This window comes from Phyllobates terribilis, unplaced genomic scaffold (assembly GCF_046119375.1).
Source record: "Phyllobates terribilis strain yellow unplaced genomic scaffold, ASM4611937v1 Scaffold_5__5_contigs__length_657084704, whole genome shotgun sequence".
Lineage (NCBI taxonomy): Eukaryota > Metazoa > Chordata > Amphibia > Anura > Dendrobatidae > Phyllobates > Phyllobates terribilis.
The window spans coordinates 491,967,929-491,981,893 of NW_027362765.1; the positions used below are offsets into that span (position 1 = coordinate 491,967,929).

The following is a 13,965-nucleotide window of genomic DNA, read 5'->3' on the forward strand; positions in this document are numbered from 1 at the left end:
GGCACTATGGGAGTTACTCCCAGTGCCTTAAGACAGCTGGGGACGCCAGGAAATTGCTTCTTGAAGCTCTGGCACGCTGTCTGGTAAGTGATCTTCGTGAAAGTCCACTTTGAAACTAGGGCCCCCCCCTCTCTTTTTCTCTTATTAGGGAAGAAAGAGTATGGGGAAAACAAAGAATAGCACCTGTGCACTATGCACAGAAGTCTTACCCACTACTTGGGATAAGAGACTCTGCAGCTCCTGCATTGAGCAAACTATATGCGAGGAAACCCCGAAATTTGCCTCTGAACTTAGCGACCCAATAAAGTTGCAGGTCAAAGATGCCATTAAATCCTTTTGGGGGGGGGGGGTAAAAGCTAAAAAGAACTAAAAACATATCCCCCGAGTCCGGGTCTAGCAGCTCTGAGAATGACGGAGATTCGGACACATCCGTCTCTTCATCTTCCTCTTCCTTGTCTACAGATAGGGAAACGGCTCCGTCCTCCTCTATCGAGGAAACGGCCTCATTAAAGCTGTCAGGTCCACCATGGGGTTAGCAGATCCCCGGCCCAAGAAGTCTATCCAGGACGTAATGTTCGGCGGTTTAGAACAAAAAAAAAAAAAAAAAGATCTTTTCCACTAAATGAGCAAGTTCACTCTTTAATTAAGAAAGAGTAGAAAAGACCGGAGAGGAAGGGCTTCCTTTCCCCTAAGTGAAAGTACCCGCTTGATGGCCCTGCATGTCCAGTTTTGGCGCTTTATCCCAAAAGGAACGTCGCCATAGCCAAAGCCTCAAAGAAATACTCCCTTCCATTTGAGGACATGGGCGTCTTAAAAGACCCCATGGATAAAAAAGCAGACACCTTCCTAAAGGGTTCCTGGGAAGCCGCTGGGGGTGGGTTAAAATCTGCTGTAGCTGCCACATGCACGGCCAGGCCATTAATGGTCTGGCTAGACCAGCTTGAAACACAACTGCAGCAGAAAACATCTAGAGACGAAATTCTAGAAACCATCCCGGTAATGAAAGGAGCAGCTGCCTTCCTAGCTGACGCCTCGGCAGACTCCCATCAGATTAGGAGCTAGGGCGACAGGGCTCGCTAACGCGGCCTGACGAGCCCTCTGGCTCAAATGTTGGCCCGGGGATCTACAGACTAAATCAAGATTGCTCCATCACCTGTGAGGGCGAATTTCTATTTGGGGCCACCCTTGATGACATCTTAGAAAAAGCAGGGGACAATAAGAAGCGGTTCCTTACCCTGTCTAACACTGCTTACAGAAAACCTTTTCGGAGCAAAAGGTTTATCTGTAGAAAACCCCCTAAAGAGCAGGATAGGTGGGAAGACAGGAGAAGGAAGACCAAAGGGTTCCTATTTAACAAACCCCTCCAACGATAGCAGAAAGCCCTCCCAATGAAGATTTGCCCCAGGTGGGGGGAAGGCTATCAGGCTTTCTCCCGGCCTGGGAATTAATATCCGGCAGCTCTTGGATTCTGAGCCTAATACAGTCGGGCCTGAAACTCCAGTTCCTCACATTTCTTCAGCCAAACTTTGTCATAACCCCCGAAAGGTCCTCAAACGAGGAGCAGCTGGCCTTGGAGCAGAAAATCCAGGGATTGGTAGGGAAAGCGGTCCTTCAGGAAGTCCTGTGGGGTGAGGAAGGCAAAGGCTTCTATTCTCCGTTATTCCTAAGAAAAAAAACAGATGGGACTTGCAGGACGATTGTAAACCTAAAAAAGCTGAACAGACTTTTGAAGGTGGAAGCCTTCAAAATAGAGACCATAAAATCATCAGTAGAAATGCTGTTTCCCGATTGTTTCATGGCTGTCCTGGATTTAAAAGACTCTTATTATCCCGTCCCGATACACAAAGATTACCAGAAGTTCCTCAGAGTAGCAGTTCCCATAGGTGGTGAAACACTATCAATATACGGCCCTCCCATTCGGCATCGCCATAGCCCCTAGGATTTTCACCAAAGTTATTGCAGAGGTGATGGCTCATCTAAGGGAACAGAACACCCTAGTCGTCCCATATCTGGATTACTTTCTGGTAATAGGCAGCTCCTTCCTAAACTGCAAAACCCTTCTGGAAAAGGTCATGGATTCTTTGACACACTTAGGATGGCTTTTGAATCTGGAAAAATCCAAAACAGAACCATGCCAGATACAGGAATACCTAGGCATCGTGCTGGATTCAAAAAGACAAGAGTGTCGTCTCCCCACAGGGAAAATTCACAAAATCATAGACCAAATATTGCGGGCAAAGTCCCACCCGTCTATGTCCCTACGGAAAGCCATGTCCCTTCTAGGCTCCCTGACAGCATGTTTCCCAGCCGTCCAATGGGCCCAAATACACACCAGGGTCCTACAGTGGGAAATCCTAGAGGCAGAAAAATCCCTAAAAGGGCATTTAGAAGGGCAGCTAACGCTATCTGCAGAAACCACACTTACCCTAGAGTGGTGGGAGAAGATAGACAATCTAGCCCGGGGTATTCCTTGGACAATCCCTACACCTCAAATCCTGACCACAGATGCAAGTACCAAGGGCTGGGGGGCTCACCTCAACAACCTTGTAGCTCAGGGGTTCTGGACGGAACGTCTAAAGCTAGTTTCCTCAAACATGAAGGAGCTTTTAGCAGTAGAGTGGGCACTCCGGGAATTCATGCACACACTACAAGGCCACCACGTGAGGGTCTTCTCAGACAACCGAGTAGTAGTGGCGTACCTGAACCACCAGGGGGGTACACTGTCCCATTCCCTGATGCTGGCGACAGAGGTCATCTTTCGCTTAGCCGAGGAAAACTTACAATCCCTATCAGCCCTACACATAAAAGGGATAGAAAATTGCACCCCAGACTTCCTGAGTCGGACACAGTTAAAGCAGGGCGAATGGGAGTTAAATCAGTTAGTTTTTCGTCAGATTGTACGAATGTGGGGACGTCCCTCCATAGATCTGTTCGCCAACAGTCGGAACAAGAAAACGCACTCTTTCTGCTCCCTAGACACCAAAGGAAACCCCATAGCTTTGGATGCCTTCATGATCCCATGGAGTTACCCTCTATCTTGTTCTTTTCCTCTGACCGCCCTTATTCCAGCTGTTCTGAGGAAAATCAGGGAAGAGAAAGCGAGAGTAATCTTGATAGCCCCCTTTTGGCCAAAGAGGGCGTGGTTTTCTTGGCTGAGGATGTTATCAATCTCCCACCCATGGGTTCTTCCGGACGTTCTTTCTCAGGGTTCGGTTCTCCATACTCGGGCATCAAACTTACACTTTACAGCCTGGAATTTGAGAGGGCTTTTCTGAAGGACAAATGTTTCTCCCCAAATCTTATCACCACACTACTTTCAAAGTAGGAAACCAGTGACCACCAAACTTTATGGGAAAACCTGGAAGAAATTCCTTTCAGTCTCAAGTTCCATTGACAGCTGTCCTGGAATTTTTACAGAGGGGTCTGGCCACAAGTACCTTTTAAAAGATCAAGTTGCGGCCCTGGGAGCCCTCTACAATTTTGATCTAGCTAGGGATAGATGGGTATCTAGGTTCATTAAAGCATCATCCAGATCCCGATCCATCCCCTCCCGAAATACTACACCTTGGGATATAAACTTGGTCCTTTCCGCTTTAACGAAGGCCCCTTTTGAACCTCTGTCAGAAGCGTCCATAAAAATTCTATCCCTCAAAACAGCGCTCTTAGTAGCTCTCAAATCCGCATGTAGGGTTAATGATATTCAGGCCCTATCGGCAGGCCCTCCCTTCACACAAATCTTGGAAGATAGGGTTACTCTGAGAACTGACCCTGCCTACCTGCCAAAAGTAGAGTCAAGATTTCACAGGTCCCAGGAAATCGCCCTCCCTTCTTTCTGCCCCAACCCTAGGAACACTAAAGAGAGAGTCGTGCCTAATTCGTTACCTAGAGGTGACACGAGTGTAGGGAGGATAGTTCTTTGTTTGCTTTCAGGGCCCTCGTAAGGGGAAGAAAGCTTCCAAGGGCACGCTGGCCAGGTGGATAAGGGAGGCCATCATACTATCGTACTCCTCACGCGGGGAAGCTGCCCCGGAGAAACTGAAGGCCCACTCAACAAGAGCGGTGGCAGCCTCCTGGGCGGAGAAGGCCGGTGCTACAACAGGGCAGATATGTAGAGCGGAAACGAAACCTGGTCTTCCCCCTCTACCTTCTTCAATCACTACCGGCTAGACTTAACCTCTTCTTCAGACCTTACTTTCAGGAGAAGGGTTCTGGAAGCTGTGCGCCCCCCCCCCCCCCAATGAGTCACTTCTCTGTAATTCTCTACGTGGTGCCATCATGGGGGAAGGAGAAAGATGTAGTTACTTACCGGTAACAGGATTTCTCAGAGCCCATGACGGCACTTGTACATTCCCTCCCTTCACGTGTGAGTGCATAAACGTATTAGTTACCTGTTGTAGCCACGTGGTGTTTCTGTCAAGTTCTTAAAATGTAAAATTTTGTGTTACTAACCTGGTGGTCCTCTCATGCTCTGTAAACAACTGATGTAGGTTTCCTGTGCTTGAAGGGTGAATTCCCCTCTCTCTCTGTGGTGCCGTTATGGGCTCTGAGAAATCCCATTACCGGTAAGTAAATACGTGTTTTTAATGCAAATCTTTAGAGGGTTTTACTGTACCAGCAAAGTCTGAGATTTCAGAAATCTCGTGCACACATGTTGTTTTGTCATCAGTATTTTGTGCTTTGCCTGTTTTTTTTTTTTTTTTTATTTATTTTTTTTTGCACAATAGAGCATGTCACTTCTTCTTTCAGGTGTTTTTTTTTCCTCAGCGTTTTTCACTCATTAAAAGTAATGGGTGGTGAGAAGTGCCTAGTGTGACCATAGCTATCAGGCTTTGCTGCATTTTTAGTGAAGGAAAAAAAAAAGCAAGAGCAGTATGTGAAACTCATTTATTTTTTTTTTTACTTTACCATCTTGTCTTGGTCACATGAGATTGCAGTTTGGATTAGAACAGTTTTCAATAAATTAGTGATGTGTACAATGTAAACATTGGCTGAGCGAGGTGTGAGATTGAACAACTCAATGCAGACTATAGTGTGAAAAAACAATGTCCTACAAACTCCATGCACTGCCAATGTCTTAGGTAAACTATTCCTGAACAATTGCTCCCCTCACTGTTATATTTGTAATTCTGGTTAATATGGTTTCACATATGTCTTGTATTGGTGACCTGTGTTCATGCTTCTGTGGTGGAAGCAAAGCTGAACTTTGGGATCCTGAAAAACGCACTGAAAACTGTGTTTTTGACACCTCTTCTTTACTGCCAAGAGATCAGGTTTTGCTCCAGAAAAAAACACTGAAAAAATGGTTAGTGTGAACATACCCTAAGATTTTTTGCAGTTTCAAAGTTGAGAAAAGGTAGGATTTTGGAGATGTTTTACAGATGCAGGCAACATGAGTGAATGCGCAATTGGATATAGGGAATAATGGAAAGTTGTGTGGCAAATATGATGCCAAGACAGTGAGCGTGCTGATGGGGAGTTATAGCAATTTCCTTAATTAATTCAATTATATCTGATATAGGTAGGTTACTAGAGGGAGGAAGCATGAGAAGTTCAGTTTTGGAGATATTCAGTTTCAGGTAGAGGAAGGACATTCTGTTAGAGACAGCAGACACAGACAATCCCTGATATTTTGTATTAAGGTGTCCAAAGACTAGGTGTATAATTGGGCTTATTTGGCTGCAGGCTATTTGCTATAGAGCTTGCAAGCACTGCTTTGATGATGCTTCCAGGTCTTCTGATGCTGCGGAGGCAAAGTTACACAGATCTGTCAATCACAGATCTCCACCTCTCTTGGCAAGCAGAAGGCCGGCAGGCTAACATTTAGAAGTTTATCCTCTATCCTTGGAGAGTAGAATTCAGCGAGCTATGAGGCATTTTACATTCATGGCTCACCACAGACTGTTTGAGTGGTCTGAATGCCTTCTTGCAGCCCTTAAGGTGGCTACTGAATTAGGATTACAGCTAAATAAACCTTTTCATAATGCTTTATGAATTGGTATTCTTACAAATCCCTTACATTTGTAAAGGACAATGACATTACCTTGTTAAAGGAAAGTTTTCCCCTGTTCTGTGCTTCCCAAACTGCGGGCAAGATGAATCTGAGCCTGGCTGCACAATTGCAACCATGTATATATTTTTTTAATATACTTTAAAGATGCAGGTTGCCATGTGAGAGACCTGTCAGTCATCTGCTCTGATAGAAGACTGCTGAGGGCGATTCCTGGTCTTTAACATTTGATTGCCTACCTTTAGGATACATCATCAACGTCTGGACTGTGAGGGTGCGACACCCGGCACACTCGCTGATCAGCTGTTCCTGGTGTGAGCATCTGCTCAGCTATGGAGCTGCACAGCTTTGTCGCCGGTATAATGGCGCCGGTTTCAAATCAATAGGGAGTAGATGTGCAGTTCCCGACCATGGCCACTATTCCGTCGGGAACAGCTGATCAGCGGTGCTGCCGGGTGTCACCCCCACAGATCAGACATTGATGACCTATCCTAAGGACAGGCTGTTAATACTAAAGTCCTGGACTTTAAAAGTATGGCCCTTTTTTTAAAGTATTTTCTCTGAAACACACTGGCTGCCGTCGTGCAACCAGTCGCTCATTCATACTGGCCGCGGTTTGGACTGCATGAATAAGGTGAGAGGTTCCCTTCAAATTGCAGATATTAAAATTATAAATAATGAAAAACTGCAGACAATAGCATTGTTTTGTTAGAAGTAATAGAAATAGATTATTTTCGAATCTCCCCCCACACATTTTTATTCTACCTCCTAGATTGACTCTGTGTGACTTGGCTGGTTCTGAAAGATGCACAAAAACTCAAAATGAAGGAGAAAGACTGAAGGAAAGCGGGAACATAAATACGTCACTACTCATCCTTGGCAAATGCATCAATGCACTGAAGAACAGCCAGCTGGCCAAGTAGGTTTACACCTCCACTTCTGACATTTCATATTTGTGTCCTGATAGCAGTATATAATTTAGGGGCGAAGACTAGACATACTTTAGATATTTATGCTATAGAACTAGTGTATGTATATATATGTATATATGTATATATATATATATATATATATATATATATATATATATATATATATATATATATATATATATATATATATATATATATATATATATATATATATATATATATATATATATATAATATTTCTGCAAAATTGCATAGATGTCTGTGCTTTGTATGTGAATTCATATAAATGATCAAATACAATCTTATTTATTTTTTCTATTACAATATACACATGGATTTCTTCTAGTCATTATCTGAAAAACCCCATGAAAAGTGATTGCTATTGGACATGTTCTCCATAAGGTGTATTCTGAGAGCATGTGGCTTAGGCCCCCAGTTTACTAGCTGCTTTCATCTGTCACTTTTCTAGTCTAATCACCTGCTAAGCCCTTGGTTTGTTTTTACTGGGCAACCCCCCTTTTTTTTTTTACTCTATCCATAAGATAGGAGACCCTACACCGATCAGCAGAACAGCTCATTTTAATCCCCTACTGTAAACTTTTATCCCCATTCTAAAATGGATAGTGAAGTTGGATGTCTGAACACAGCCCTATTCATTCCCTCTGGGGCTGATGGGGAAAGGCCAATCGCAGCACTCGGTAGCCCCATATGAATGATCAAGCGGTGGTCGAGCATTTGTGCACTGCCGCAACATTTTGAGAAGTGTAAATGATCCCCTTTTTAGGAATCGATGCAGGTCCGAGTAGTCGTAAGCCCACTGTTTAACTTAACTTTTCTGTGAATAGCTGATAATTTGTTTTCACCAGACAACCCCTTTTAAAGATGTGACCAAACTTAAGTTTTGCTTTTTCTTGTTTTCCTCCCCATTTTTTTTCAAAAAGCCATAACTTTTTTTTTTTTTTTTACTTTTCTAACAGTCATTTTGAGTTTTTTTTTTTTTTTTTTTTGTTTGTACTTTTGCTGGGCGAGCTGCCATTTTTATTCGAAGCACTTTGGTGTATATACTATATATATTTTTTTATATGCACTGTGTCAACAAAAACAACTTTTTTAGTGTTAAACTTGTGTTTAACTTTTTATTTAAAAAAACACTGTATAAACAATTTTATATTTTGAGCAGACTTTTATGAATAAAGCAATATTAGTTAAGTAATTTTTTTTATTTTCCATATAAACCTTTCCTATGCAATATACTGCAGTGTTTATCGTGAAAGTCAGTCTCCTATGGAGGCCAGCGGGGCTTCATGGGAGAGCAAAGATGACAACAATGCGGGGGGGGGGGGGGGAAAGCTCTGTCTGGCATGGCGATTGTGTCAAGAGGGGAGGGTTATGGTCACCTAAACTTATATCCGGGCTTGATCTCTGTTCTTAAATATTTCAGTGATTGAACGTGTCATTTAAGGGGTTAACAGCAGTGATCTGCTCTGACTGCTGCTGTTTAGAGACAAATGATAACTCTATAACAGAGCCAGCATCTACCCTGTGTGGTGCGGGCTCAGCTCCTGAGCACGCCGCACATATTCTGACTCGCTCCATAATGTCTATAATTCATCATGGAGCGTTAAAGAGGTTAACAGTACATTTATATCATAGGGCAATTACTTTTTTTGTGATGTATTCTAATATTTTAGTAATTTATTTGTTTCAGGTTCCAGCAGCATGTGCCATTTCGAGAAAGCAAGCTTACCCATTACCTGCAGAGCTTTTTTACTGGCAAAGGGAAAGTGTGCATGATTGTGAACATTAGTCAGGCAGCCTCTGCTTATGATGAGACCCTCAATGTGCTCAAATTTTCAGCCGTTGCACAAAAGGTATGTAACGTACTGACCCAGAACTTGTACGCGTCACGTGTTACTGGTCTCTGACTTTTTAGACATGTCAGAAGTTTAAATCGGTGGAAGTCTGGGTTCTGAGACCCCCCACTATTTCTAGAATGAAGAAGAAATTTTGCCATCATAAGGACTGGTTTTAAACTTTCTATAAACTCCTACTCCTCTCTGAGCAGTGCAGAAATGAGGCGACACAGCAGCTATCTAAACGCACTCTCCCCTTTACTTTTGCAGTTGGTGGGTTTTTGACACCTGAACTCTCATCCGTCACTATGTCACTATGACATGACAAAAGTTTTATGACGTGTTCTGTAAACTATGGATACCTATATGTGTAAGTGGCTTATTGCCATTTTTTTTCCTTCTTTCTAGGTTCTAATATTGGATTCTAGTCAAGCTTTGGAAAACCTGTCACTTGCTCAAAGAAAGAGTGCCCGGGAAGTGTCCTTCATAATAAACAATGCTGACAGCAAGAGGTTGCTTTCTCGTAAACGTGCAACTGTACAGTGGGAAAGTCGCTTAGATGATGTTGTAGAAGATGGAGGAGATGATGATGGGGAAGAATATGTTGATACGGATGATGAAGATCCTCTTGACTGCACGAACCTAGACGAGCCAGATGAAGATGAGTTGGAGGAGGATGAGATTATCATTAAAAAAGAGGCTTATGAGGTAAGGTATCCTTTTCACTATTTTAAAGTGTGGTCAATATTTTAGATAACAAATGGAAAATGTCACTTATTACTTCTAGAAACTGCTGGAACTTGTGGAAGATCTGAAAACCAAGCTAGTGAGTGCGAAAAGGGATAAACTACTTATGGAGCTGAAAATAAGAGAAGAAGTTGCTAAGGAGTTCACCGAGCACTTTATGCAGCGTGAAAATGATTTTGGGTAAGTGTTACTTTGTGGAGTCTCTGCATTTTATTTTCTGAACAGTTAAAGGGTAATTTTCAATAGGTAATAATTGATAGTATTAAATATCTAATGGGTGTTAACTTCCAAGATCAGTGGGGGTCTGACCTCTGAGATCCCCACGGTAATGGGTCTCTGATATGCGGATATAACTGAAGTGCGCAGCTGTGTTCGGCAGTACCCTAGGGAATGAGATTAGAAGGAGGTGGTAGATCAGTAGTAGTCTTTACTTAATACTTCTGATGGAAGCGTAAAGAAAGTGAACGGAGCCTTAAAGGGAACCTGTCACCAGGTTTTTTCCAAATGAAGTACGTCCAGCACCTGTAAGCCCTCGTATACAGCAGTCTAGAATGCTTTCTATATGTCCCCAATGCTCTTTGAAAAACACTAAAACTTGCTTTATTATACTCATGGTCCAGTCCGATGTGCATCGCCAGCCTTGATCTGGCGCCTCTTCTCTTGTGATCGCCATTCTCCTTTCTTTTGTGTGTATGATGCGTTCTACGTCATCCAGTGTCCTCCATCACGCTCATGCTCAAACGTACTTCTCTCTGCACTGCCAAGGACAAAGCTAAGTAGTTCAGTGTGCCTTCACTGGTGTTCTTTGGCCTTTCCCTGCGCAGGCACATTACAGTATTTTGCTCTGCCCTCAGCACTGCTGAGAGAAGTGTGCCTGCGCAGGAGCAAGATGGAGAATACTGTGTGGATGACTTAGGATGCGTCATCCACACAAAGCAAGAAGAGAGGAGGCACCAGATCTAGACCGGTGACGCCCATCGGACCGAACCACCCTGTCAGTGAGTATAATAAAAGTTTTTTGTGTAATGCAGAGCGCAGTTGGGACATACATACAGCATTCTAGACTGCTGTATATGAGGGCTTACAGGCGCTGGCCCTGCTTCATATGAGGAAAAACCTGGTTACAGCTTCCCTTTCAGCGTTTTTATGCAAATTTTCAGCTGCGTTTTACAGTATCAGCAAAGTATTAGATTCCAGAAATCTCATGCACACATCTTGTTTTTTGTTTGCTCATTATTTTGTGCTTTGCATGTTTTTTTGCAGAATGGAGCAGGTCACTTCCATCAGTTTTTCACCCATTGAAAGTAATGGGTAGTGTAAAAAAAAAAAAAAAAAGTTGAATAGTATGTGAAACACATTTATTTTTGTGTTTTTTTTTTTACCATCTTGTCTTGGTCACATAAGATGGCAGTTTGGATTTCTACAGTTTAATTAAATTAGTGATGTGTAAAATGTAAACATTGGCTGAGCTAGGTGTGAGATTGAACAATACTTGTGGCTCAGGGATGTGTGAAATTGAGCAATGCCCTGAGCAACTCAATGCAGACCATAGTGTGAAAATACATAGTGTCCTACAAACTCAATGCACTGCCAGTGTCTTAGGTGAACTATTCCAGAACAATTCAATTCACCTCCCCCCACTGTTAGATTTGAAATTCTGGTTAATATGGCTTCACACATGACTTGGCATTGGTAACCTGAGTTCATGCTTCTGTGGTGGAAGCTAAGCTGAACTTTGGTATCCTGAAAAATGCACCAAAAACACACCAAAACCTGCTTTTTGGACACGGCTTCTTTCCTGCCAAGAGAGCAGGTTTTGCTGCAGAAAAAATGCTGAAAAATCGCAATGTGTGAACATGGCCTAAAGGGTTAGTCCCATGATTGCATTTTTCACAAAACACCACAGTAAATGCATATTTGTTAAATACTAGATGGTGGCCCGATTCTAATGCATCGGGTATTCTAGAATATCTGTGTTTACATTTGGCGCCAATATCGCTGATTGGTTGCGGCCGCGACCAAATCAGCGAAGCGTGTTTTAAATCCGGCGCCAATTCGCGGCCGGACTGCGCTCTTTGCCGGCCGTGACCAATCAGAACAGCGGTGTTTTAAATTTCGCACCAATCGGCGAACCGTGTTAGTGAGGACCGGGGAGCAGCGCTGCCTGTGCGGGTACTTCCGCTGCGAGCAGCCGGGAGATGACCGGCTAGAGCCGGTCATCTCCCGGCTGCATCGCCGCTGATCTCCCGACGGCAAGTGTGAAGGGAGAACTTGGGAGCGAGTCCGCCGGTCGGGGTACTTCTGCTGCGAGCAGCCGGGAGATGACCGGCTAGCACCGGTCATCTCCCGGCTGCGTCGCCACTGATCTCCCGACGGTGGCCTACATGTTTCAAATTCGGCGCCAATTCGCGGCCGGGCTGCGCCAGTCGCTGATGGGTTGCGGCCGGCTGGGAAACGGTGTTTTAAATCTCTCGATGGCAAGTGTGAAGGGAGGACTGGGGAGCAGCGCAGCCTAGGCCGCCGGTCGGTGTACTTCTGCTGCGAGCAGCCGGGAGATGACCGGTCATCTCCCGGCTGCATCGCTGCTGACCTCCGTGCGGCAGATGAGCCGCTAACGGCCGCCATCTTGTTCTGAAATCCCGCGTCGCTGATTGGCCGCGGCTGGACCAGTCAGCGACGCGGGATTTCCTGGACGGACAGACAGTCGGGATAAGCAGATTATATAGTAGATACAGACTAAGCCCAACATAAAGTTTATTTCTAAGGCTATGTGCCCACAATGCATAAATATTCTGGATTTTTCCTGAGCGTTTCTGCACCTCCCTGGCAAAAAAAAAAAAAACACATGCGGATTTTACATGCGTTTTTTTTCTACCAGGGACCAGCGTTTGTCAAGCGTTTTTCACATGCGATTTCGCATGCTTTTGTCAAGCGCTTTTCTAAGCGATTTTAGCATCACTTGGAAAAGTGCTTGAAAGTTGGTCACACAATATAAATCCATGCAATCGGCAAGTGTGACCAACATAATGTAAAAAATAGCCTTAGGCTGTGTGCACACGATGCGTTTTTAATGCGTTTCCGTGGCGTTTCTGCAGCTGCTGAAACGCATTAAAAACGCATGGTAGAAGGGCAGCAATGTTCCCCAATGGAAATCCGCATGTGCTGTGCCCGTGATGCGGATTTTTCCGCAGCGTAAACGCTGCTATCAAAAATCCGCAGCATGTCCATGAATTTTGCGGAAACGCTGCTTTTTTGCCGCCATTGACTTGCATTAGAACGCATGGAATCCGCATCACTGTATATGTAGATGCGTATTCCATGCTTTCTAATGTGCGGATGGTACCAGGTGTGGAGAAGAGGACTCTCATCCAGACCCAGGTACCATTAAAAAAAAAAATAAAAAAAAGAATAAAACAAAAAAAATATATACTTACCTTCCGGCGTCCCGCGCTGCATCCTCCTGGCTTCCCGGGCACTTCGCGGTTGAATGCAGGACCTATGCTGACGTCAGATTCAGGTGACTGGTCACGTGACGCTGATGTCGGCAGGTCCTTCCGTCTTCTACTTCCCTCCGTCCCGGCTGCCAGCAGTGTGACACCGGAGGCCATCAGAGGGTAGAGTATATATTTATTTTTTTATTTTTTGACATTCACACACTATATAAATCCATGCTGTTTGCATGGATTTATATAGTGTGAAGTTGACAAGCACTTTCCAGGTGATGCTAAAATCGCTTGGAAAGCGCTTGTCAACCCGCATGCGGAAATTAAAGTGAAGACCGCTTCATTTCCGCATCTCCCTGGCAGGAAAAACGCATGTACAATCCGCATGTACAATCCGCATGCTTTTTTTCCTGCCAGGGAGATGCAGAAACACTCAGGAAAACATCCTGAGCATTTCTGCAGCGTGTGCACATACCCTTGTACTCGCTCACCTTCTGATAGCCCCCGGCGTCACTGCTGGCTCCGTGGCGGGTACCGGTAATGTAAAAGGACCTTCCATGATGTCAGCGGTCATGTGACAGTGTCATGTGACACAAATTAATAAATATGTATATTACTAAGACCACCTTTTGGATTTTGGAAATAATCCTTTAAAGGGTTCATTGGGTATAGAAAATGAACAAAATTGTATGCATAAATTCCTAAATTGGCAAATTGTGTTCCTTATGTGTAGGTAGCTGATCAGTATAGACTTTAAATGTCTGCTATCCTGTTACAGTCAGAATAAAATCTAGAATAATGATACTAGGTGCCTTTGAGCATGTGCAGTAGGAAGTTCTGCTGTTGTGACCCAAAAATGACTTGTACCAGGTCTCATCCAGGTCTCAGCAGCTGATCTGGAGCTCAGACACCTAGTAATTGTTTCTGGCAGTGTAACAGGGCGGTGGTCATTTTAATTTGCTATAGTGATTAACTCTTTAGAC

The 13,965-nt window shown here is 44.0% G+C and overlaps 1 protein-coding gene across 5 annotated transcripts in view; it reads left to right on the top strand.

The window, feature by feature from the left end:
- KIF20B (kinesin family member 20B) overlaps nucleotides 1-13,965 on the top strand; it is a 125,564-nt gene that overhangs the window by 39,334 nt on the left and 72,265 nt on the right. For all 5 annotated transcript variants that reach the window (XM_073685535.1, XM_073685538.1, XM_073685539.1 and 2 more), the window contains exons 11-14: nucleotides 6,780-6,926; nucleotides 8,648-8,810; nucleotides 9,201-9,500; nucleotides 9,580-9,719. In XM_073685535.1, coding sequence (XP_073541636.1) covers nucleotides 6,780-6,926; nucleotides 8,648-8,810; nucleotides 9,201-9,500; nucleotides 9,580-9,719 — 750 coding nt within the window. The remainder of the gene's footprint in view (nucleotides 1-6,779; nucleotides 6,927-8,647; nucleotides 8,811-9,200; nucleotides 9,501-9,579; nucleotides 9,720-13,965) is intronic.